Below are 17,284 nucleotides of genomic sequence, written 5' to 3' on the forward strand. Positions count from 1 at the left end.
TGTAAAAAGTGGTCAGGTTTTATTGTGTCACAGTGCTATTTTGAAGCAGAAGATAAAAATCTCTAAATGAAGCAGAAACTGTACTACATAAGCCTTATATTCTGTATCAGTGCTCCCTTTTAGCATTGCCGTGCTGTGTGACAAAACTGAGGATTGTTCCCGAGGAACGCTTGTATACACATCATCCCTGACATCCAGGAAAATGTAAAAGGTAGCCAGGGCAACGATTTCTCAGGAAAAAAAAAAAAAAGATCTGTACAAAATAACGTGTTAAAAAGAATATACAGCAAATATAAGGTAAATGTGGCTTTAAAAAAAAAAAAAAAAAAAAAAAAAATATGTAAATGTATTATCCTAGGTGGGTGGTGGATTGTATATTGCGACCCAAATTTACAGATCGCACCCAAAAATAGCCAGGTGGTGTGACCAGCTAAAAGGTGCTGGGGAGAGCACTGTATATATCTTACATACAGTGATGTACTTTATAAAATAATTAGCATTTGTGCTATAATGCAGTGATTTAGAGAAGATATAGAGATTTGCATGTTGAACAGTATTTTAGCATTTACTTTTTTTTTTTTTTTTAACAATTAATGGGTTAATAGTTAAGGGACTGGAGAACTTTGACTATTGAAAGTATTTCAGATTTCCTCACATACTTTCTCTAAATATTAATTCTAATCTTAATTTAAAAAACAAAAACACGACACTCTAATATAGTTGCATCATGCAACTAGTTGCTTTTACTTGCATTAGTTAAATAAAGATACAAAAAAAAAGGTATATCAGACATACATAAATAGGACATAAAATGAGCCGGCGTAGGCTTTCACACATTACCAGCATTCCAGAGAAACTCTGCCTTTATGTTTTTTTTTCGTATTTTGAGCAATTAAACCTAATAGCATAAATCTCTCAACTAAACAAGGAGAATGTGCCATAATATTTTGACATGCCTAACTATAAGAGAATAGAAAGATCCCTTGTTTTATTTTGCTAGCAGTGATTTGTGCCTCCCCCTTAATCATCTGAATTACAGGTTACAGAATACTCTCTGCTTCTGCAACATATTATTCAGCAGGAACTCCCTTGCTGTGCACAAGCCAAAAGAAGCTGTCATTTCTTCCTCTAGAGAAACAGATTAAAAATAGAGCATTACCAGCTTGTGCACTGGAAAGAACAAATTGAGATCCATTCAAGCTCTGTTATAGATAAAGAAATATTGCCAGCAGTCAAGTATTGTAGCCAAAGAGCTTTTAAACCCTTTAAATACAACATAATAAATATATTTAAAAGAACTTCTTGAAGGGGGTGCTTCATCCAAAGGTGGTGGATCCCTATCGATAGGCAGAATAAGGCATGAAGAGGATTATTTACTCCCTCTTTGCTTTTCCCTTCCTTTTTTTCCGTCCATTCTCTACACCAGGTTTGTGGTTATCCACCTTGTGCACTATACAATTGGTGTACACTCCGCCATTTTGAACAGCTTTCCCATTTTGCACAGGCTTTCCACTCCGTGCTGACCCCTTGGGCTCTTTATATGTCCGATAGTAGAAGTTAGCAAAAAGAAATATGAAGGTGATGGCATATACAATGAGAGCCCAATGCATCCATTTTGGAAAGGGGCAATCAATGTAGAGAGACAATGCAGTGTGGCCAATAGTGACATGGAACTGAACCTGTAATCCAATAAGAAATGATAAAAAAAAAAAAAAATTACAAAAATTTTCTATAAAAAGCAAAATAATTTAAAGTATTTTTCTTTGTGGCACATACATACAGAGACAGATGCTATTCAAGCTAGTACAGTATAAAAGACTAACATACTCTGATATATTTTTAAAAAAGTGGGGCGATGCTGAGCTAAAGAACAATGACCCCCAACATTTATCTCAAAATGTAAACAGAATCGAATTTGCAGTGCTCAATATCACTATAAAGTAAGTATTTTTTACTCTTTGGTGCTTTCAGCGAGAATAAATTGTGTGTATTCAACAAACCTGCTGAAGCAAAGTCGAAGTATCCCTTTAAATGCATTAACCACAACCCAAACAAAAAGAACATGTAATTTACCAATTGCAAAATTGTCAAGTATCGCTTCCACCAAAGATACTTCTGGAGATGAGGTCCACAAGCAGCTAAACCGTAATACAAGTACATCACGACATGAATCAAGGCGTTCATATGTGCACCAAAAAAGGCTGCAAGATAATAGACAATGTACATATTAAAATAAAAAAAGTCAGTGTCTTACATGGAACTCGTATAGCATGGTCACAAACACTTTAAAAAATATGTATTTTAAAAACTTTAAATATATAATGCTGTTTAAAACGGGATATTAAAATTGTCAATCCATACAAAACTGGATTTTTATCACTACCTATAAAAAATAAAATCATTACCTGTGATATTTATTGAAGGACAGCACGCACATCATAGATGGCTTTTAAAGTCCAGCAGCTAAAAACTGAGGTCTTACTGAGGCAGTCAATTTTGCCATTATTTGGACCCATAAACCATGCTCTTGAGGGGTTCACAACCGTACTAGGAAGGCTTCCCCCCCCCCCGCCCACAGCCCCTGAGGCACAAACCCTTTTTGGTTGGTTTGGTCCTTGATTTCCTTTAGTTATAGTCAGATCAGGATCTATCATTAAGTAATGTAAAATTTTCATATACAGCATCCTATGGTTACCCATAGTTGGTTGGTTTGCACATTAGGGTACTCAGGTTTCTCTTTCTCTTAAGATGGGACATTTTAACTTCTTGGTTCTCCATGCAAAGCTTTAGGAGATTTGCTGACCTTGTTGCAGAACAAAGCTTTTTTTTTTTTTTTTTTTTTTTTTTTAGACATCATTATGGCAAGGAGGGTTTCAGGGATATCAGCCCTTGTTCTTTACACTGTATATTAAGCTTTGATATCTAGGCTCCCTTTCTGCCTAATAAAGGCTTCTTTTTATTAACCAGACTCTTGGTTGTTGGATTTATGGAGAATATATTAGAACTGGCAACAAATCAGGTAGGGAAAAAAACTTTACAATCCCACTGTGGCAAAAACAGAACCAGGAACTACAAGAAAGAAAGATTACGACTGAAGTTCTCTAAAGTAATAAAATTAGATTACAAATAAGTAGAAAAGTCTGCATAGAACACACTTGCAGTTGCTTATTGCAGTCCAGTGAGAAAAGTACTAAAGCCAAGACATTAGTAAAGCAGAAAATTAAAGTAGTTACAGCTCTAACAAAAAAAAAAATTCAACTTAGGACTTTAGCAAATCTTAGAATTATTCCCCAAATAACAAACTGACTTGAGTGCAGTAAGATGGTCAAAGATTCTTAGATACCAAATGGCATTTAAATCACGCGATGAAAGCAGGTTGAACCACCCACCACCTTGCTTCTTACATTGCCTATGGTTTTCAGGGGCTACATTTTGTATGAGTTCACTGGCACAGTGAATTATTTCTCATCATGGAGAAGACTGCAGTAGAGATGGTTGTGCAAAGGAGCAACCAAAGAAACAAAATACTATAAGCATTTCAATAATAAAAAAAACAATCAGGAAGAAACAGTAATTTTGTGGAATAGAATAAGAAACATTTGTAAGTCATGATATTATACAAAGTTACCAAAAATCATAGCGATACATACATTGGCCTCCAGCGACCCACTTGATTCCAATCCACCAGAGAGTAAACATTGTACAGTGGTGATACACATGGAGGAAGCTAATTTGATTAAATTTCTTCCTCAGTATAAAAAATACTGTGTCAAAGTACTCCACTCCTTTAGAGACATAGTACCACCAGAGAGCAGAAGCAACCTGTAACAAAGCAACATGAAGAACGATGAGCATATTTGAGTAAAAGTTCAGCACCAGACATTTATAAAATAACAATTATGTATCTACTGATAATCAAAAAGAATTTCAGAACACATGTTTACAACTAAACTTTCTATGGGAAACAATTTGGGCCTTCAATCAGACTGCAGAATAAGCAGCTTGTCTGAAGGATTGCCTTTTTCTTCTGCAACCAACTGCAAGGAGTTAAATGCATAAAAATATAAATGAAACTTCAACAAGTGGTACATGCAAAAAATGATTCACAATGCCAAAAAAAAGATCTTCAAGAAGAACGTGCAGTTTCTATGTATGTTCTTCCTTACCATCTTTCTAGAGAGCAGCTGTGGGTTCATATGCCATTTTTATTTTTCTGGGGTTTACCAGAGGAGTTTCATAGTTTATCAAGAACTGTATGGGGCTAATACAGTAGGCAATTTTTTTTTGCTTATGTCATGGAGATTTAAAAAAATTTTTTTGAAATGTATTATTACATGAAACATACATAATATAGTCTTATAGGCTATGAGTAGTCTTTATATTAATATTTTTCATATTTCCTGCTCAGCAGTAATCACACTGTGAGAGTGATTGTCAGCACAACGAGCAATAAAAGCTATATTCCTTACAAATGGTAGAGCACAGGAATTACCAATATAGTGTTATGCCACTCCTTTATAGTCTTCTCACACACTCAGGCGAATGCGGAGTAAAGTGGTATTGCCAATGGCAGAGGTATAGAGGATCCAGCAATGTTGTCTTGCAGGACTTTTTGGACCACAAAACAGGCTAAACGTAAAGATAAAACTACCAAATTTGCAGATTTCCCAGATAGATTACATATAATGCATTTAAATGGTGTATTAACCTATTATGTCCAGCGCATGTCTCAATTGTACAATCTTAGTCTCAATTGTTCACTCTTGGGAGTCACCAAGAAAAATAATGATATTTGTAGAACTTTAAAAACTTTATCTTTTTTGAAGAAAGTTCTACCTTCGGATTAGGAAAACTTGCATTTGTTATTATAATCATACTTACCTGTAATCTGGTTATGCTATTATGGCATAAACAAAACAAACAACATATATTAAAATAGGAAATATCCCCACACAATGTTCTGGGCTGCTAATCAAATACAATACTTACTCTGACTTCATTCTCATCATCAGAATAATCTACAGTCTGACATATGTAGCTGTATCCTGCTGCCCTGGCTCCTAAAAATAGCTGCAAAATAAAAAAAAAAACAAAAAAACAAAAAAAAAAAAAAAAAAACACACAATTAGGCTTATGCAATGAGTCAGTGCACAATAGTGATGTGGAGTGCAGCATCACATTGCAATTCTGTGTGCTGTAGTCAGTAAATGGAACTCAAAGGTTTGCTTAATGCCCAATTGTTGATTATGAGAGGGTCGCACTAACCTTGTTGAATTTTTATATTATTTATTACTATGCAGAATCCAACAGGAGATGGACAGAAACACCAAAAACACAAAACGTAGTTAGGAAGAGTATTGGGAATTATGGAGCTGATCACTGTTGAAATATACAGGACAGAAGAAAAAAGGGGTTGATTAGTTTGTTACTAAAGCCTGCCCCATAACTTAAGTACCACCTTTGGGTACATCAACATTTTAAATAAAGGGTGGAAATGCAAGACCTGTTGCACAGAATCCCGATGCAAACAGCTTTTCTGCTATGAATTGAAGCACATGATACAGCTGAGTGGTCACAACTAAATCCATCAGACACAATATTGGAAGTCTAGTGTGCGTTATCTGTTGTGGTTGAACAATTTATTATAGCTACAAGCAACACCAAGAAAACTAGAGGACTAAAGAGACTCCTAGATACTCATCTGTCATATGAGGAGGCTACAAAAAGAGCAGTTCACAACAATTTCAGTCTAACACTGGAATACAAAGATGGCCCTGCTAGATTCTAGAGCTACGTACACACGTCAGATTTTTATCGCCCGATAATCGGCATCGGCCAATTATCGGGCGAAAATCTGCCGTGTGTACAGTCGGTGTCGACCATCGTCCGGACGACCGACCTGCCGGATCCACGGACGATGGACGACAGCCGATCCTAACGATCCCTCTCCATAGAGCAGAATGGTGCTGTATGTACAGCACCGTTCATGCATCGTGCACTCCCTTGTCGTTGGAAAGGATCGTGAAAGATCCTTTCCAACGACAAAAATTGCAAGTGTGTACGCAGCTTAAGCTTTTTGGGGCAGGGTCCTCTCCTCCTCCTGTGTCACTGTCTGTATCTGTCTGTCATTAGTTATCCCTATTTAATGTACAACGCTGCGTAATATGCTGGTGCTATATAAATCCTGTTTAATGTTAATAAAAATAATAACTGCTACCACACTTAAACCTATAAGTTTGTTTCTTATCTTTAGGCGCTGAGCTAGAATAATGAGACTAAGTTGCAGAGACAAGAACCAGAAAAGCCAAACAAGAAAATTTTTGTTTCTAAACTTAGCATTGTCCATAGCCAAGCCATAGTAAAGTATTGGACTTTGTTTTCAATAAAAATGTATGAGGCATTTATTTAATTAAAGGTGTGGTATTTTAGGACTCATTACAATGATCTCTGTTGGCTGGTCCCTGAGACAACAGCTGATTAGCGAGATTATAAATTAATTTTCACATTTAGCACCGATTCCTGAACCTTATCTATTGTTTCACTTTGTCAATTTGGGACCCACACAGAGGCACTTTCTCTCTTTCTCCATTTCTAAACTTGTTAGACTTGCACTTCTTAGAATAGCAAAAACTACTAACCTTGGACGTTCGTTCTGAGCATTCACCTAATATTTCTCATAGTATGCCTATATGTCAAACAAAGATTCAAGAAAAAACAAAACCTGAGGTTATATATTATTAAACAGGATTTATATAGCGCCAACATATTATGCAGCGCTGATAAATATATATTGAATATATACATACATTAGATTACTAAAATCTCTTTAAATTACAATCATATTTCACACCTAATTATTTCTTCTCCAAATCAGCCATCCAGGTTTGCTTTGATTAGGAGTACCATGGTTCTGCCTAAACACTAATTCTGTTACAAGTGTGGTCAGCCATCAGCAATTCACAGATATTTGGTTAGCCAATGAAAGCAGACAGGGCAGTGTATAAAGAGGATGAAATGTAGGCAATATAGGAGATATATATATATATATATATATATATATATATATATTCACACATGAAATCTAACCTCTTTAAATATAAAGAAGTTCAGGATAACCATCCCAAAGTTGTAGAAAATTAACAAGTAGCGTAATTGAAAAGGTTCCCGATTCTTCATGAATTTGGGGCCCAGCCATACGATGAGGAGATAGAGAGTGCTGATAGCCAATGTTGGCAGTGGTGATTGCATCAGAGGCCATTTTTCAACACGTTTATCTGTTGAGGGGAAAAAAAAAAAAAAGTTACCATTTATTAGAATTATAAGAACTTTACAATTTGTTCCAAACACCTACTGCTGAAAGTTGCTACCAGCGGTAACAGATTTGTGAAAAGGATTGAATGAGTGACTGTTAAGTGAAAAATAGTTCCCTTGCTATGTCTGCATGACAGTCAGGGAGCCAACATTCCCAAAAGGAAAAGGTAAGCAATGGCAGCCACCATACTTTGCTTTTGGCAAAGTCATTATTATTATTTGATATTGTACAGCTCTATGGGAAGATGACAGTGCCATTTAGAGTATAATATACAGAATATTAAATTTAAAAAAAAAAAATATATATATATAACATCCAACAGTATTTACACCAAGCTTGACAGCATTAACAGGATAGACCATTTAACCCTTTTGTTGCAGATATTTTTGGCTTACCAGGCTAGACCATTTATCATTTTTGCTATTTTATTTCATTTAAACTTTACAGCCTTCCAAAATATGTAAAATACCCCATTGATACATATATTTTCTAGAACTACTGTCTAGAACTACTGAATATGTATAACTGAAAAATGGTACTATTGATGTTGATGGAGCTACTGACAATTATACTAGACATTGGGCACTGGTATTTCCAATGAAATTTGCTAATGATTATCAAAAAACACTTTATCATTATTGCACAAACTAAAAATCTACAAACTGCATACTAACACATGCATATGAATCCATACACAAGAGGAAACTTCATTATTTTTATTAACAAACAGTATTTATATGGCGCCAACATATTACGCATAGCTGTACATTAAATAGGGGTTGTAAATGATAGACAGTGACCCAGGTGGAGAGGATCCTGCCCTGAAGAGCTTACAATCTAGGAAATGGGAAAGTTTAGTTACGATAACAATAAATTTATGAAACCAGTATGTGAAACTGTTAAATTAGTAGGTATATAAATAACATACCCAAATAACCCTTACAGCTTCCACTAGTAATGTAATGAAATTTCCCAACTGCCAGGCTGGCTTTACACTATTACATAGTGGTAATTCATAGTAATGCTTAGCACAGACTTGCAATTACTGTTGCCATTAGTGTTCCTTCTAGGTAAGAAATTAGTAATGATGACTGCACAGACTGCTTGGCTCTTGGCTTTCTGCTGGTCTAAAATGGATTCTGCCGGAACTAAACTCCAAGAGAAAATTGCTACAAGGTGGAACATTTTTCTTGTGCCTAGTAGGCTCTTATGTGCCTGCGGCATATGCCAACCCAAAACCTGGATCCATTCTCAGCATTACAATGAAGGAAGAGAGGAGATGCTGGACCAGAAAGACAGTGAGCACAATATGGCAGTTACAGCGGAAGGAGATATTACAAGGATTGCACTGCTGGAAAAGGCAAAATCCAGACAAAAGTTTGCCATGTTGTGCAAACTTGCACATTATGACAAGAGCAGTTAATCCCTGGCAATGCTTTAGTAACTTTAGCAAACAAACATACGTTTACATAAAAAATGGATGCTTGCAGGTTGAATTACACTCAGGTCTCCTATGTTTGTTAGGGGTTTACCACCAAGAAGAACGGAAAAAAGAGATAGGTTTCCACAAAGGCACCATAAATTTACAGTAATTATGTATAAAAACAGTATCATTTTAAAATTTTTTGAATACAAAAGGCTTTAAAACAATGATAGGCTTATGTTACAAATTGACATGATAGGGGACTCTATTCCCACTATATAGGGAAGTAATAGATTTTACAGACATGTGTATCGCCCTTGAGACAAAAAACGGGGTCTTAACCTGACGCGTTTCGCCCAATTAGGCTTCCTCAGGGGATATAGAGACCATAGGGCTGTAATAATATTTAATTAGACAAATTAGCAAAAATAAAAATACAATTTTTGAAAAATACGGTATTAGCATCATAATTTGCACATATAGACCACAGTAAATCCATATACACAATTTTAGTATCATTTAGGTGCATATAAAAATATCCTCCAAGGTACATTGACTCCTGATGTTCAGAAGTTCTCCTAATGAGCGCAATAGTTTGGATATATGTAACACACAAATCACTCCTTTTCTCTCAGAACATCCAAACGGCTATGCGATTGTTACATCAATCATAATTGAACTGGCTTCAATCTTACACTATAACAATAAGTCCAAGTATTTTTATCATCATAGGATAACCTCTAAACATCCTGATTTATTAGTTTGGTTTACCAGCAAGGCTTGGTTCAGACCCCCATCATTGAACCAGTTGCTAAAGAAATGGCATTTGATCATTTTATTAGGGGCGGCATTAAACACACTTACTGCTCCCCCCCCCCCCACTCCCGATTAATTCTCAAAAGGCTGCTGCAGCTAAAACACTTCATGTGCACTTCTTATGCTTAGGTACTTCTGTGGCAACAGTACTATGGCTGTATATGTGTAATAAAATAGATCTATAGCCTCAGACTGTTAGTTTTGAGAGAAAGCTGTACCTGAGAGCCTACTGTGCAAGGATCTACACTATTTCTCCTTATTTGTGGAAATGCTTTGTATCTTCCCTGCAGGCATTACTGGTGACTTATTTTGACCTTTGCTTGTATGTTTTTGACCATGTTTACAGTTAAAATCCTTTTTAACTGATTTTACAGTATCAGTAATATTTATATAATAATATTTTAATATGTTGTCTGCATTTCATGGACTATAGGTTGAAATAAAGGCAGTCTTACCAGAGAAGCTGACATCTCAATGTCCAATCATAATGACAAGCAGTTTTCCCTAATGCTGACTTTCCCCGATTTTTGTAAATAGGTGCAATTTAGTCTAGCTTTTACTGTAAAATACATGCCTTATTTCAGGCTATACTGGTGCCATCACAGAAGATTAATTTCCTCTCTCATTGAATATAAGATTATACCAGCATTAATCCATATCTGTAAAATTCTAGGCTTGCTGAAACACATTCATCACAGACTGCAAAGCATGCTGCTTATAGCACAAGAATAATATTTACAAATTTCAGTTCTGAATAAACCATTTTAAACATTGAAATACAGGTTGACCATCAAAAATCAAGCAACCTTCTGACCTGAGGAGTGTCAGATTTTTGAAAGTTATACTCACCTCCGCACGGGCCAGCCTTCCTCTCGCAGCACCCGCAGACATCTGGCACAGTTCCAGGCAGCAGGGAAGACTCAACCTATATTTAGTGTAGCAAGCAATACCTAACAGCTGTTTCTGGAGAACAGCGCCCCCAAAATATTAGTGGCTAAACAGTGTAATGCAGTACATGTATTGAAAATGCGATCCGAAATTCATGCTGGAAAACAGAAGTAACTGGATTATCGATTGTCAACCTGTATTACATTTTTGAGTTCCATTTCTATTTAATGTGAAACATTTTATAAGAAACCTACTTCAACTTCGACAGACTATATATATACACACACACACACACACACACACACACATATATATATATATATATATATATATACACACACACACACACACACACACACACACACACGTTGAGTTTGTTGTGTGGTTTGGTTTTTCCTCTACTGGAGGAAAAAAACTGCGTGTCCAGAGACAACATGTTACTTTAAGGAACTGTGCTGCAACCCCACCACAAAACAAACAATTGCACAAAGTAGTTCCCAAATCCTCCCATACTGCTGAATAGGAGTTGTACCGCAATTTCAACCATGCTACCAAATCTACAAATTGTCACTAATGACAATATTAAGTACTGTAGTAGTTTTTCACCTTTTTACTATTGTAAGCAATTTTAGTTTTTGAACCATTTAATATCTACTTACTCTATGCAACTACTGTATAAATAAAGAACTGATAAACAGTTTGCAAATCTTATGTAGCATAAAAAATGCAATTGCCATCATTTTGTTATACAGGGCTTCTGCTTTTCAAAAATATAGATTGTTTTGGAATGAATGGGGGGAGCTTCACCAATAAAGGGAACATACTTGTCCTACATGGCTTGAGTATTTTTATAAACTGTTAGGTAGTTTCTCTTCAATATGGATATATGTAATATATTTAATACAAAACGGTGCTACTACAGAGTTACTACTATGTTGTTTACCTTAGATGTTACCGATTCTATGTTCTAGGTATTGATTGATCAAAGTTTGGTTGGGCGTAGGTGTTTGGTTGTCAACTATCAGGTGTTAAGAGTTTGGCCACTATCCTTTGCGGTGGGTATGAGGGGTCATGTTCTCCTGTTTAGTCTTTATATATGTTGTATGGCTGATAAAGGTTGGTAATGCACAAAATGCTGACAATCTTTACTTACCCATTTACCATTTTTGTAGGGACTTCCAATAAATTGCATCAAATCAAGAAAAGAAGGTGTGTTATTCAGATGAACACATTACCTAATGTAAGGATTTCAAAAGATAGAATGGATGACTGATATACAGCCAGCAGACTACCTAATTTCATGGTAAACATCATGGTATATGCCTCTGTACCAGGACATTCTGTGAAATACTGATTTAGCAATATAGGCTCTGTCCTTTTTAACCATTTTTACATGGAACTTTTATAAGCAGCTTCCCAAACGTGTTTAATTTAATATTGTAATAGAACTCTAAAATCAAACATAAAAGAGAAACAAACATGGCACAATACAGCAAAAATGACAAGGGATTTGTTTGTTTTGGTCACTTTTACAATGGTTATTTTGACTACTAATTCCTCAAATGTATATGCAATAACACTAGAAATTTTAGATCTAGGGGATCCGGAAGGACTTTTCCCTTTTTTGGAACAGACTGGACCATGCTTTAGATAAGGGTTTTTGTCTCTCCCCTGGATCAACAATAATTAGGGGTTCTGTATAAGCAGGTTTTTTAATGTATTCTTTTCCTATAGATCTTTTAGGTTTATTGCTATTTTTTCGGCCTAATATACTATGTAACAACCCATTTTGTTATTAACTATTTATAACAAAATGATAATAATTAAAAAAGGGGATGGCTGCATTGCTTCTAATAAGGGGATATAGTATGTAATATGTAAAAAACCGGTCCACATCCAAGATCTCTTTCCAACACTCTCCCTTTACTAAAGAAACAATGTTTCACCGTACTCAAATAATTTTTTTATGGCAGTCTTTAATTTAGCCACACTCCCAGATCTGGCAGCACACGTGAAGGCAAGGTGTTGTCACTACTGATATTTTCCCCATCAAGACAGGCAATCATAACACCGCTAATCCAATAAACACTTTTCAGGACCCCACATGACTCTTCATCCCTCCAGTTTTGCTTCTAAACTACTATTTAGAACTATTTTTCCACCTAGTCCTTGTTTGATCCCCTTTTAGTTTAGTTGGGTTTCTCCCACATTTTTCCAGTGAAGCAGTCCCATTAAAGTAGCCAACAGCCTTCTAATATCAAAATGTAAAAGTCACTTCTCCATATTAAAATTCCCTAACCACAGCCTTTGGAAGCATGATAATTCCTGGCTCCAGACCCTTTCTTTTTAGCCTTACATTAACTCACTAAATATCATCTTAAAAATATATCCTGAATCCAGCTCTACTTTACATATGAGGTTACTAAAATACCTGTGCATGCCCTCATCATGTCCCATCTGGTCTACCAGCAGTTCTCTAATTACAACTGAACTCTGCCATGTATCTTTCACCTCTCTCACTGCATTTCAGATATATCACTCTTTGCCAATTCCTTCAATAAACGTCAATAACCCAGAGAATCCAGTTAAAACTCCTAACCCTCACTTACAAAAGCACCCCATAACCTGCCCCCTCCATACATATCCTCACCAAATTCCAGATATCAACCCAAGAGCAACTTTCTATCTACATATAAATCCTCATATCTTACACCTTGGATAGTGCCTCTCACTCTAGCATCCAGGACTTCTGTAACATTTGCCTGCTTCAGTTGTAAAAATCCTCCTCTGCTTGTTGGCCACTTTACCTTTTTGTCTCCACCCAACTCCCTCCTAGTTGTAGGTGTGAAGGAGCAGGGTCGCGATATAAATAAAGCAATGTTATAGTGAGTTTTGTTGCTCTAAGTTCACTTTTTCATGCAAGTTTTATTAACAAGGGATCATTCTATGATAGCCATATTGTTAAAACAACCCTCTGCGAGTGGTCAAGAAGCAGAGATATTATACCATTTTTAACACAATACAGCAGTCTGCATCCCCACGGTCCATAACTTAAGCAAAAATCAATACACTTTTATATTGTTGTTTGCGGTAAAATGCCAGATTTGATTTCCCACAGGAAATCTGTAAACTAACATTTTCTGTGGCCTTAGGTACTTCTTCAGGTCTTAACTCACCAATCTAAATTATCCCCGGCAGCTTTAGTTGATGACTTGCCTGTAGGAAGGGCTTACGAGAGTCGTGTGTATCACTAAACAATAGAAAAAGGTCTGTGTAGTCTTCATCCACTTCTTAATTTTTATGTTAACTGCATGAAATCTCTACAATCTGTAACATAAAATAAAAATGTCCATGCTGAATAAATAAATTGTTTCTAGAGAATGGTTATGCAGAGAACACAGAAGTATTCCTGTAAGAAAATAAAGCAATATTTAAATTATCTCCACCACTTTATGCACTGCACAAAGTAAATTCAGGTAACACGAGTGTTATCTAGGTACAAGTGTATGCCCTAAATCACTAATAAATACAACTACCTTGCAAAATAAATATAGCAATAAAAATACAATATGAAAGTTTTGTCTGTAGAAGCTTAGACTATAGAAACTAAGGCTACGTTTACACGTGCAATAATTGTACAGCGCTTGTTCATGCATCTTTTAGTTTTTTGTCATTAGAAAGCATTGTAAAAGTTCCTTTCCAATGAAAAAAGACTGAAAGATGCATGAACAAGCGCTGTTCAGCACCGTTCTGCTCCATGGAGTGGGGAGAACAACGGAGCAGCACCCCGCTGCGCTCTCTTCCCTTCACTTCCATTACAATCGTTAATGGTCTGTCATCCTTGGATCCGCCAGCAGCCTGAAGCCTCCCGGGATCCATGACATATGTAACGCGGGAGGTTTTAAACCCCCTTCCCAAAAAAATGAAGGTAATTTTTACCTTATATAAAAGGGTTGCCTATACTTTAACCTGGACCATATGCAGTTTGGGGTAGGGACAAGCAGAAGGCCACGGATGGTTTGTGAAAATATGTAGACAGCTAAAGTTGGAGAATTTTAGTGTAAATAAACTGTATAAACTTTTATTTTAAGGGGCTATGTAGACAATATACAGGTATTGAAGCAATAACTAAGGTTTAATATTATTATTACAGTCTAATAGTGTAGCGCTGGTGTTTACCCAGTGCTACACACTATTCTATAGCGGACAATCCATGGCAAGTAATGACACTTTGTACAATGACAGGGGACAAGATTTATGATCACATTACATTCATTTTGAAAATTGCACAGTGGGGGTTATTCAGTAAAATGCATTCCACCGTTTTCTTCTGTTGCATTTCAGTACTTCTGCAGCCTTCTACAGTGCTGGCCATTGGGAAGAATGTCACCCTTACATATACTCAAAAAGATGATTGGTGTCAGTTAAACGCCTTTTAAGCAGGCATGTTTCCATATAGCAACGTTTAACTACAAATTCATGAAGTTCAATCAATAGTAAACAAAAAGCTTTCATATTCTATTCAGAAACCTGAATGTGCAAAAAGCTGTGCACAAAGCTACAGTCTTATGAACAAGATTATTGTCCATCCACTCCCTGGAAAGTTCCACTGTCTGGTATTTACCGGTCATACTGGAGCCTCCAACTTTGGCCCTGGCACCTGACAGTTGAATCGAGAGGTTCAAATCATCTCTGTCAATGGAAAAATTGGTTCCATATCACTACTGGTGTCCTTTATGTTGGGCTGGGTTCTGCTTTGGATCAAGCACTTCTGTAGGGCTTATGGCAGCTGGCACCTTGCTTGGTCACTCCATTACAACACCAGTTCTTAAAGAACCAGCATCTGCACATTTTAAAGCTGGGAACAGTGAAAACCATGCTGTACCACTCATTGATTACCCCCATTCATTCTCTATGGGGATTCCGCAGGAGAATGAAGAAGTGATCTCACTGCCAGTCTGAACATATCAATACGGACATACACGCCAAAAGGAATACCAGAGCATTAGACCAGATGTCCAACACATTTAGAACAGATTCGGAAGTTTCTGTCTCTTGAAGGCAGTAAAGGTTAAACTTGTGATCTTCCAGAAAGTACTATGGCTTACCAGCCCAATTTAAGATTTAGATTCAGCTGACAAAGGGTAATTTAACTTTTTAAAGTAGTTAGGGCTGAGCAGAAACACTGCTTGTTCCCCTGCTTATTTTACAGAATAAAGAAGGCATGTAGCTGAGCCATTTTTATTTTTTACATCAGTTTTCTTTTGCTCTGACCACCTGTTCCATTCCATGCCCCTTTTTGGGCAGGTTCTTACCTGTGGCAGACACATGCAATCCTTGTGGTTGGCACCATGCCAGCCATTTGGATGTTTGCACCACAGCATTGGTTCCTAAAGAACCAGCACTTCCAGATTTCATAGCGGGCAGCAGTGGAGGTAGCTCATGGTCATCTCTACTCATTCTTTATGGGGCTACCATCAGAAATTTCTGGGCCCCATACTAATAAACATTTTGGGTCCCCTGCTCCATGTCTAAAAGTTCCAGCATTGCGAGCGTCTTCTTCTTTAATTGTGGACAGAAATACCCCTTAGTAATGGCGCCGCAACCTCCGGTCCAAACATAGCTGTACTGTGCATGGATTTGGATGAGGGGTATATTTGGGTGTAATGATCCTGACAATGCAGATATTTCCTTGTAATGTACACAGTGATCTCTACTGCAATCCATAACACATTATATATACACAGACAATAAAATCTAACTACCATCCCAACTACAACCATTGCTGTGACCCCTAGGAAGAGAAAGATTACTATGTGTGTATCTCCCATGATCTACCCATGATGGCATTACATAGGAATGAGAAGACAAAGGGCTCTGCACAGAGGACACCTGATCTCCCCATACCTTGTATCACGTGATGAGCAGTGCCATGGAAGCTCCCATCAATGGCCATACACAAGTACCGGGGATGGGCAGTGTGATGGGTGGAAGGATGAGGTGACAGCGCTCAGGCCCCATATTCTTACCTGCGATGCTCAGGCTCCATGTATACAGGCGCAGCGTGTCATTAATCAGCTCGGACACGGTGCTCAGCATCCTGCCTCCTCTCAGCCGCTCCTTGTTCTACCCTGTAATTCTATACCCACACACAAGGTCAGTAAGAGCCGGTACACCGAGGCATGGCGTGACAGGGCAGCCGGGTAACAAAATCAATGATGATGGCGGAGAACAACTGCGCCACCTCTCCTCCAAATGACAGCTCGGCGCGCACACGTGACGCGGTTACCCAGGTTACAGCCGCATTTAAAGCTCATCCTCCCAGTCACAACGGCAGCCAATAATTTGTCTGTGGGCGTGGCTTGCGTGTTAATGATGGAGGGAAGGTGGGCTCGTCACGTGGGATGGGTGTGATGTTTGGTGCAGTGGCAGACAATATGAAGATATAAAGGGGCTGCCATATATTTACATGTGCTCAGCCAAACAGCATTTATTTAAATCAGATAATAAGGAAATGGCTATTCTTAAAATAATAATCCAAATAAATGACTGTGTAAATGAACACAGCCAAGTGCCGAATAAACTTGTTTAGTAAATCACATTGGAAGAACTTGCTCACAGAAGACAAGGTTCCCATAAACATGGTACCAGTCAGGGTGTTCTCACTAGGCCATTCTTTCCTTGGTAAAGTGTTTAGCCAAATGATTGTATTTATGTTGTTAGAGTGGAGAAGGGTTAAAATTATTATTATTAAACATTATTATATAGCGCCAACATATCATGCAGCGCTGTACATTAAATAGGGGTTGCAAATGACAGACAAATACAGTGACACAGGAGGAGAG

At 37.2% G+C, this 17,284-nt stretch overlaps 1 protein-coding gene across 1 annotated transcript; it reads right to left on the minus strand.

Moving 5' to 3' along the window:
* Positions 1–717: 717 nt before the first annotated feature.
* On the minus strand, positions 718–16,725 carry ELOVL4 (ELOVL fatty acid elongase 4). Its single transcript, XM_072408563.1, has 6 exons — positions 16,469–16,725; positions 7,087–7,274; positions 4,990–5,070; positions 3,651–3,822; positions 2,074–2,201; positions 718–1,679 (listed from the first exon to the last, which is right to left on the minus strand). Exons 1-6 carry the CDS (start codon positions 16,536–16,538, stop codon positions 1,374–1,376), a joined length of 945 nt encoding a protein of 314 aa, XP_072264664.1. The 5' UTR covers positions 16,539–16,725; the 3' UTR covers positions 718–1,373.
* Between the last annotated feature and the right edge of the window lie 559 nt (positions 16,726–17,284).

The sequence above is a fragment of the Pyxicephalus adspersus genome, chromosome 4, assembly GCF_032062135.1.
Source record: "Pyxicephalus adspersus chromosome 4, UCB_Pads_2.0, whole genome shotgun sequence".
In the NCBI taxonomy this organism is placed as follows: Eukaryota; Metazoa; Chordata; class Amphibia; order Anura; family Pyxicephalidae; genus Pyxicephalus; species Pyxicephalus adspersus.